This window comes from Corvus cornix, chromosome 1A (genome assembly GCF_000738735.6).
Source record: "Corvus cornix cornix isolate S_Up_H32 chromosome 1A, ASM73873v5, whole genome shotgun sequence".
Lineage (NCBI taxonomy): Eukaryota > Metazoa > Chordata > Aves > Passeriformes > Corvidae > Corvus > Corvus cornix.
Genome location: NC_047057.1, coordinates 34,661,842 through 34,671,595, shown reverse-complemented (window position 1 = coordinate 34,671,595; position 9,754 = coordinate 34,661,842). Strand labels below are relative to the sequence as shown.

Here is a 9,754-nt window from a genome sequence, read left to right as displayed (position 1 = left end):
AGCTGGTATCCCTCTTCTTGCTGCCAGATACTAAATTCTTGGGATATATGCAAAGTTGTTTGTTCTAGATTTAAACTGGCCAAAGACAGAAATCCATTCCAATAGAGACAGCAAAAAAGAACATCACTAAAACTCTGCCAACTACCTGTATTGCTAATTTTAAGTATCTCAATACTTAAAATTATGTGTATTATTTCTTGAGTACATTAGGCTTTTTGTTCTATTTTCTTCACAGTTAGATACACTTCCTTCCACAACCCTGTTCCAAAAACTAGACTACTAATTTAATTTAAGTATCTTTAGTTTTCCTCATAGTTATGCAGAAAACTATCTAAGTTTTGTCTAGGGCAAATAATCCAACTAAAACAATATAAACAGCTTCTCTTTCAGAATCACAGCATTCATAAAGATTTGCACTGAGGTAATAATTCATTTTAATTCACATTTGCTGCTACTGTGGTGAGCTGGGAGAAAAAGGATTTTAAAGTGCCTCAGACTTATCCAAGTTAATGGCCTTTGAAAGATCCAATGCCCACAGCAAAACTACAGCAAATTAGTCGATTTGGTTTAAGGGGCTTTTGGCCACTGCTAGGCTATGATTTATAATGTGTAAAAAGTAGTGACACCAGAGTAGGAAGAACGCAGAAGCAGGGCTGGTTCTGGGCTCCCTCCTCTCTCAGCTGTGCAGTGCCCTCACCTCTGTTGCACTGTATGTGAAGGGAAAAAGTGCCTTACTTAAAAAATCTCATTTAAAAAAAATCTCAAGTCTACATGCATGACAAAGATGTGACAGAAAACCAGCAGAAATGAAACGAAATCTTGGAGATGAATTTACAGACTTCAGATCACCACGATCAGTTTGGGGGGAGTTTTTTTACTGTTGAGCAATGAGTTAAAGGAAAGCAAAAAAGATTATACGAACAAAACACAACACAGCAACACTAACACTGCAAACTACTGAAGTAATCCACAGACAACTTTTAATGTAAAATCAATAGTTTATTGCCATGCTACATTTTTTTTTTTTTCCAAATGAAGTTGGCACTGGTAAGGGGAAAAATGTTGTCATAATACATAACACATTTTTTTTTTTAAATGCACATTTGGTAAGCTTTCTCAATAATGACAGCTTAAAAGAAGTGAAATTATTTTTTTAAGATTAATGTGGAATGGCATAAAAATACACTCTTTCTGCATAGTATAAGAAATATGGAATGTTTGTAAAAACAAATTCACTGAACAGGGAAAATTACTTGAAATTTTATAAACAATTTGGCAATGGTACTCCCAACTGTTTAGACTTTTTTTTATATAAAAGAAATAAAAATCTAGAAAGCTACCTTTATACAAAGTTGCTATATTTATGCCTTTAAGTAGGAAAAACATTTTATAATGCAAATTAGGACATACAATAATCTTACAATATGATACAATGTAATGACAAGAAAGGAACATACAACATAAGATTTTGGCCTTTGTAGAAATGTCTATTTCTGCATTTAATAAATGCATTTGTGGCACACTGGTGACTATTTTATCACTACTACCAGTCAGCTTTGACACTAGCGCGGTGCGCAGCTGGCCTGCAGTTTGGCTGGACACACACTGCCTTCCAGGAGACCAAAGGTGATGCTGCAATGAAGCGAGATGTGACAAAGGCAACGTGCCTGCTGGTCGAGCCATCTGGACTGTGGGACACCATATAACACTCTTTCTTCTCATACCAGAGTATTTCTTATACATTCAGTTATTAAATACCAAAGTCTTACAAGTGAGAACATCTGTGTTCGCAATTTGGCAAAGTTTCAAAATACAACGTTAGTACCAAATATATAATATATTATATATAAAATGTGGGTGTATGATATACACACATATTCCAATGCAAAAAAACTGCATTATTATGGAGTTAAATTCGCTGACATCCATTCCTAAATAACATGACCATTAAAAAACAGGTGTAATCCTGATCTTTCACACATTTTAGAATCACTTCCTCTTTCATACACAATAGTTAAAGCAATATATATGCAAGTATGGCTAAGAAATCAAAATTCCCATAATTATCTGAACTCTGACCACAACAAATAGGATTTTTCAGTACATGTAATTAAATATATTTATATTTTTACATCTCTTTAGACCATTCCTGAAGAACTTGATCAACCAGGTCCTCTGGTGTAACAGAGCTGTTACGTCAGCAAAACTTATCGTGCAGGAGCTCATCCAGTGGCCCTTGAAGTCAACATGAATCATTTGATCAGCTTCAAAGGACACTGCATGCAGACCGAACAAGCTCTGGAAGGGTCACCCTGCTAACAAGGAAGACTTCCTGATGACATCAAAGCTCCTTGTCAGACTTCCTTTCCTACTGCCAAAGGGAAGGACCAGAGCAAAGGATACCTGGACTCTGGGCTCTCTGGGTCGCTCAGCAGGTGGTGTTGGGAACAGCCGTACACAGCACAACCCCAGCACCAGGGATTGGCAGGGTGACCTTCAGGGCACCTTTTATACGAAGGCTTCTCTTGGAAAGCAGAGGAGCTGCTTCCCACACGCTCCTCACTTGGCAATTCGGTCACTACAGGTCTCAGACTGGAGCTCTGGCTGGGACCTCAAGGCATTTAGTACTTTGCAGACACAGAGGAAGACGGTCCCTGTTCTGAAGGGCTTGAGCCTATTTTTTTAATCGTAGCTTTTACATTTTTTCCTTTGTATATACACATATTTGCAACATAAAATAGCATTACACCGAAGAAATGGATATAGTGGAAAACACTGTCACAATATATGTATATCGCCACACTAAAGAATTACTAAAACTGCAAGAAAAATTTCAAAAATGCCCTTCATTATATATAAAAATATAGAAATGTCCAACACTTGTTTCATCAACCTTATTTCTCATGTTCTATTTCTATCTGTACACCTACATACTTCCAAACAAAATACTGCGTTAATCTGGAGTAAACACCGTGTTAGGAAAATATCCTCATAAGACATCTGACAGACTTAGTCACATACCTTACAGCACAGTACAAGAAATAATGTAGACATGGTCAGAGTTGCAGATGCTAAGTTGCTCCTTTTTTCCTTCTGATTCACTTATCTTGTCCAAAAGAGGAAGTAATTCCTATAGATTGCGAAAGAACCTCCATATGACCTCCTTTTTCATATGCTTTGTAAGAAGGACATCAGCAAACCTGACTCCATCTTAACGCAGTTTTTTGTGGTGGAATTTCTTCTGGATTTTTTTTTTCTTGGAGTGTATATGAATTAAAAATAAAGATATAATAAATGAACTTAGGTTTATATTAAGTAAATACTGTCAAATATAAATGCCTGAATTGCTACCTCAAAGAAGAGATGGGAAAGATCATATCATTAAATTCCAAAAATACCTAACTCTATCTATCACAATGAAGGACCAAACTCCTTTAGGGGAAATAGGAGAATTTCAGCTTTAAGTCCACTACTAGTTCCTATTCCATTAGTTTCATCTTATTTGCAGCCATTAAATAAATTAGTACAGTGCAGAAATGGAATTTCACCATTGATCTCACCTTACATGAAGCGAGGAATACTGCTTAGGAATAGACGTCCAAATCAGATACATCATTATATGCTCAAAATAGTAACTGACATTAATCAGAATTTCCATTTTTACTTCACCAACAACGAATAAGAACAATCTGCTTTCTCCTGAATCTCTCTCATTGAGAAGTGGTTAAATATAAAACAAAAACAAGAACAGCCAGATTTTGAGCCAATACACAGTGTTATAAAACCAGCAAAATCAGCTGCTGGTCTGTCACCTATAAAAAGCAGCCCTGTTTTGACATTGGTTTGGACTTTCTACAGTTTACACATTTCCATGATCCTTTTTACACCCAAGCCCTAGTCAGGGGTGCAAACACACAAAAATATCCAAACATTGAGAGGGGAAGGGAGGGGGGAGAACATGTTATCAATTCTTTATATGAAATTTCTACTTCAACACATATTTTCTGTAAGAACTCTGAAGACTTTAATAGGAATAGTGCTTCAATGCACACCACCAGATTCAACCCCTGTCACATGCAAAACATACTTATTGGGGGAAACAATAACATGTTCTAATGACTATCAAGGTTTTCAGAATGGTCTTTATCAATATTGTTTTAGGAAGTCAGCAAAAAACACCACAAAATTTAAAACAATTGGTCCTCCTTCTGACATAATTTTGAGGAAAAGATTCTTTTCCTGATATAACAATGGAATAAATTCTCACTCCCTGTATTCTAGCACAATCTTTATTATGTACTTTTGGTCACTTTTTTGTGTCCTTTAACAACTCAGTTTCCTTGTTTAAAAAATACGGTAATGTATGTCTTTCCCAAATCATTGCACTAAAGGAATACCTACAGTTGAAGGTTTCCCCTTGTCAAATGTGTTTGAAGGGCAGCAACTGACTGCACGGTACAGATGAAAAGTAGAATTGATGGAGATGCTACCATTTTTACAGGACCTAGTTTATGTAAACTTAACATGCCACATTTACTAAAGAAAATGGTTACATATTTCTAGTTTCTCTGTCTATACACCTGTGGCCCCAAAATAAATATGATCTAAATACCATGGAGAGATTTCAGCTGAAAACTGAATCCCAGATTACAGACACTAAATCTAACATCACAGCCTTTAAAAGAGACTGAATTGAAAAAATATTTACCAAGTCTCAAAGGGTAAAGTGCATTGCAACTGCATCTACTTCAAGGGGCAGAAAATAAGGAATGCTAAAGATGAGTCATGTGAGTGACAGGGACTATCCAGGATGTTTGCAGCGTACACAAAACGAGAAAGCATTATCCCACCTGTAAAACATAACAGGTTAAAAAAGTAGTCCTGGAAAATATGTCAGACTTGTTAATATAATTAAGGCGACAGACAGTTGAAATTTCAGTATGTTCTCAACTTTGGGGACCAGAGCTAAGAAAACACTGTGAAACTTGCAACAATGTAAAAAAATTGCTCAGACCATTCTTTTTATCTGAGACTATTCAGAATAAATGCATAGGACGTGCACTGGAACTAAGGAGGGATATGGCTGGTTGCTGAAATTTCACCAGGTCACTTATGATCTACACAAAGCCTCTGCTTCCCTATTTAGCAGTTAAGAATATTATTACATCCCTGCCTCACAGATGTGTTTTAAGGGTCCAGTTAATTAGTCCCAACTATACAGATGAGGACCATATATTTCTAAGCAACTAGCTAGATCAAACACATTTGCCTCAAAACACATGCTGAAGCATTAGTTCAGCTCACAAATTTAAGTGAGCTATATGCTGAGAAGAAGAATCACATCAATATTATTAACCCAGTAAGTATTTTGCAATACATGGTAATTTCTCTTCAGTACAGACCAGGAGGTCCAAAGCATAAGGTGAGGCAATGGCAGAGATCTGAGGGAGCAGTTACAGAATCAGTAGGCTTGGAAGAGACCTCTGAGATCACTGAGTTCAACCTATGACTGAACATCACCTTGTCAACCAGTCTTTCCTTAAACATTTCCAGGGAGTTTGTGACACTACCAATTCCCTGGGCAGCCCATTCCAATGCAATTTCTTGCTAACATCTACCTGGCACAGCTTAAGCCTATGTCCTCTTGTCCTGTCACTGGTTGACTGGGAGAAGAGACCAACCCCCACCTGGCTACAACCTCCTGTCAGGTAGAGATTTCAGACCTTTAAAATGCCTACATCTAGGTAGTCTCTACCTTCTTGAGTACCAAGGTCTCCCCATAAGTCAGCGAGTCTATCACAAGAGTATGCAGAGGCTGACCATGAAATTATTAATAAGGGGGTTTTTAAAAAAATCTCTTTTAAGTTCCTCACAATGGTCTCAATGACTGCCATCTTTTACTTGTATGAATTATGTTCTTTGTCCATCTGGTATTTCAGTACCAGTCTGTAAAGAATTATGAAAGCCAGAGTGAAAAGGCTGCCTGATACCACCTAATGGTATGGCAAGAGACATATATTTCAGGTGCTACTACTGCTGCCGCTACTAAATGAGAGAAGACCAAAGAAAAAAGTTGGAGGAACAGAAATACACACCAATTCAAGAGACAGAAAATAATTGTAGTTTGGCTTTTGTAAAACTTCAATTCAAATATTGCATAGAGACCCTTAATGCTTTTTCAGATCTCCAAATGGCTTTTCTTGTATGTTTTTCCTCACAGTTCAAGGCTTATTTTACATCATACCAGTTCACACAAGTGTCAGTTCCTTTGCAATCACAGGCTCAAGAGCAATCTCTTCTGTTGCTAGTACCAAGGTGCACCTGCAATACTGCCAGAATTCTAAGATTATTCAGAGTATTATTAAACAAAACAGAACAAAATCTTCTGAGGGTGCCTCTGGCATAGTCAATAAACAACATTCTACCTGGACGTACCTGTTACACTGAGCAGCCATCACTGTAACCAAATTCACCAACTGCAAAAGGAAAACAAGTATGCTCATAGATAATACTACCTTCAGATAATTTACTACCTATCTTTCTAAATTAAAGTATACTATCACCTATGGATGCACATTGCTAGAACGTACAACTTTCTATAAAGAACTATCAAGTCCAGTACCCTGCCTCCCGTGTAACCTGTGTTTGATGCTTTAGAGGAAGACAATAACTGCATAAAAAACCTTTCCAGTTGTGCAATAATGCATGCTGCTGGAGAGCTGGGATATTTCTGTCAGGCATAAAAAAGTAGAACACTGGACAAAGACAACCATTTGACCTTCAAGAGTCTTTCTTTGTCAAATGCAGAGAGTAAGACAAATACATAGATGACCCTGAACAATTAAAGCTATGTACAAAATTTTGACTTTTAAACAAGACATTATGGAACAAATAAAAAGGAAACACACAAATGCAAAGAAAGGAAGGCACACTGAACTAAGAAATTACAAGAGAGCCTTAATTCATACAGCCCACCTGTGAATTCCTTCACAAAAACCCCAAAATTCTGATGAGATTAAAATTTTGTCAGATTTCAGAGGGAATTTGATAGGTCACTTGGAATTCTATTCCATTGGAAGGAGCTTACGGCTGGTTTTTGATGTGTTTATAGCTCTGATCAACAATGTGACCTCTCAAATATCACACAAGTTAAGGAAACTGTCAGGAATTAGAGGCCTTCTTGCCCACAGACAAAAAAGGTATGGTGTTTATATTCCTTGAGATGAACCAATACATCTTGTGTATGTCAAACTGAGTGAATTAACGCATTACATACATTTCATTCTGGAGGAACCACTTCAATGAGGAATGAACGTCAGATATGTATATTGAAAGATTAGGTTTACCTGCTAATAATGCACATATCAAGAGGCTTTAAAAAGTGTTATAAATGCCATTAATGAGTATAGGCACCAGACCAGAATATTTATAAATTCAAAACTGGCATGTCACTCAGACTCTAATCAATTAAAGAGGCACTGTGAAAGGTGGTGATGCTGCTATGCAGTAATTACTTCTACTGTAGAATGAAATAGTGTTACCTAAAATGAATACTTGCTCTACATTAATTCCCTTTAGTTAGACAAGTACATGAAGTATGCAGAAAAAGTTCTATTAGTCTATAAAAGGCGTTAGTGTTAAGAAATGCAAAGTACTCGCATCTTCAATTTTAGAAACTTCACAAAAGGTGCAAATGATTCAATGCTCCCCAGGCTCACATAGGCAGGTCAGTACTGTTATGTCTAGTTTTCCTAGAAGTACCATCATCTCGGGGCAGTGCTTTTTGCAAGCTTGACATAGCAGCAGTTCTTTCAATGTCTATCACAGCATACAGCTCTGTGCGCCTGGTTGGAGTTTGCGGAAGTGGAGTGGTGGGGGTTTTTGGAGTCTGAGGGTTGTCAGAGTCACTGCCACCTTCCAAGTCAACCTGTATATAATTGAGCTGCCTGTGTTCTAAACTTGGACGCCTAATGTCAAAGTTGAAGACTGTTGGGGTACAGTCCCGACGTCGTGGAAATTCTACTTTATGAGCACTTGCTGGTACTGTTACATTCTCTGTATTGACATAGTTATGCATTAGATCTAGGTTATTGTGGTAGCCATTCAGAGACGGGGTCTTTGGTCCTAAACTGTCATCTTCATCTCTGCTCAGCTTGCGGGCTTCCCAAACAGGAGGCAAGGATGGCAAGTTCTCGTAGTTCAGCAGCGCAGTTCTCCTCTGAGCAGAGTTGTTAATATTCTGGGTGTCTGAGGTACTGGTTGATGTCAAGCGACCTCTCCTGACCCCTGAGGCACTAGGGATTGATAACCTATTTATATTTTCATACACCAATTTGTTACCAGATGGTGTCTCTCTACGTTCATCACTGTCGTACCCAGTGTCCCATTCAGTGTTGTTTGTGCTGCTGCCGCTAACTTGATCTCTCCCAAGTTGTTCCAGTTTCTCTCTTTCCATTAACTGCCTTTGAACAGGTGTTGGTCCTAAAACAAACTTCACTCCTTCAGGCTCCAGGAGAACCTGAGCATCTCTGTCATCAGTACACATCTGATCTTCTTTCACTTTAGTTGTTTCAGTGTTTGAAAGCTTTGATTCCAGTGGCACATGCACACTTGATCGATTTTTTCTTTCCTCTTGTACTCCAGTAGTGTTTACGTAAGTGTGCACCTAAAAGGGAAAGAAAAAAGAGGAAATTCAAACACTGCTGTGTCCTTCCCTCCCCTCCTTCCATATTTATTAGCTTCTTAACTCCCCACTTTTCTAATCAAAATACCTGAAAAGAAAAACTTGTGATGGCAGGTGTTTAACAGCAAAAGTCACCTCTTGCATTTTGCTGAACTGTAGTCAGTTTTAGGTTTTTTCCTGAAATTTTGTTATTACACATTAATGTTCCTCTAACAAAAAACCAGAATTTATATCTTACACTGACAATTATTTTTATTTGATGTTTTATCTCAGTTGTGCTCTAGTTCTAGCTTTTCAGGGTCTATTATAGCTTGGCTCTGATCAAGGCAACCTTGGGCTTCTCCGACTTAGCTCATTACTTTACCTGGGCAGAGCAGTGAGAGCTCTACTTTGCTGTGCCTTACCAGTGACCAGCAATTACTTTGGCTAAGTTTATGTTCATAACTTCCACACTGCAAAGGAAATCTACTGTTCATAAAAGGGGAAATAAAATAAAACTTCAACCAAAAAGAAAACCACAGAGACCTAAGACAACCGTCAGGCTCTTGCCTTGTGTACTATTCCAGCAACAAAAAGAGAGTTTAGGTCTATGGGAAGAACTGTCCATTCTTTCTTCAAGAGCCAACAGGAACTCCTAAAAACAGGAACTCAAGTAGAAAAATATACAATGCCATATGAAGTGTGGCACTCAGAATTAAAAAGAAGCAGGCCTTGGCACCATATAAGAAAGGCAGAAATACTTTCCTAGGTTATCCCTCCAATTTCCACAGTGGATCAATACAAGGCTGAATAGGAAAGACTGTATTCCTTCTCTAAATTTTAATTCTCTGTATGGATACCCAAACAGCAAAAGTAGTATTTTACAGCAGCAGTCATGTAGCTTGGCCAACCTCTCTGTCAAGCTCTGCAAGCTGGAGTGTCATTTACCAGATCACTTGACTCCTACACGGATTTTTTTTTAAACTCATTTACTATTCAGTAACTCCAACAATAACACCTGAGCTCTTCTGTGAGGGCTCCTAACAAATCCTTTCCCACAAGATAGTTCACTGCAGTCTGCTCTGGTTACCA

At 37.9% G+C, this 9,754-nt stretch overlaps 1 protein-coding gene across 4 annotated transcripts in view; it reads right to left on the bottom strand.

Moving 5' to 3' along the window:
* Positions 1-978: 978 nt before the first annotated feature.
* Positions 979-9,754, bottom strand: part of FRS2 (fibroblast growth factor receptor substrate 2) — a 49,839-nt gene continuing 41,063 nt past the window's right edge. For all 4 annotated transcript variants that reach the window (XM_039570760.1, XM_010413671.4, XM_020584715.2 and 1 more), the window contains one exon: positions 979-8,665. In XM_039570760.1, coding sequence (XP_039426694.1) covers positions 7,715-8,665 — 951 coding nt within the window. In that variant the 3' untranslated portion in view covers positions 979-7,714. The remainder of the gene's footprint in view (positions 8,666-9,754) is intronic.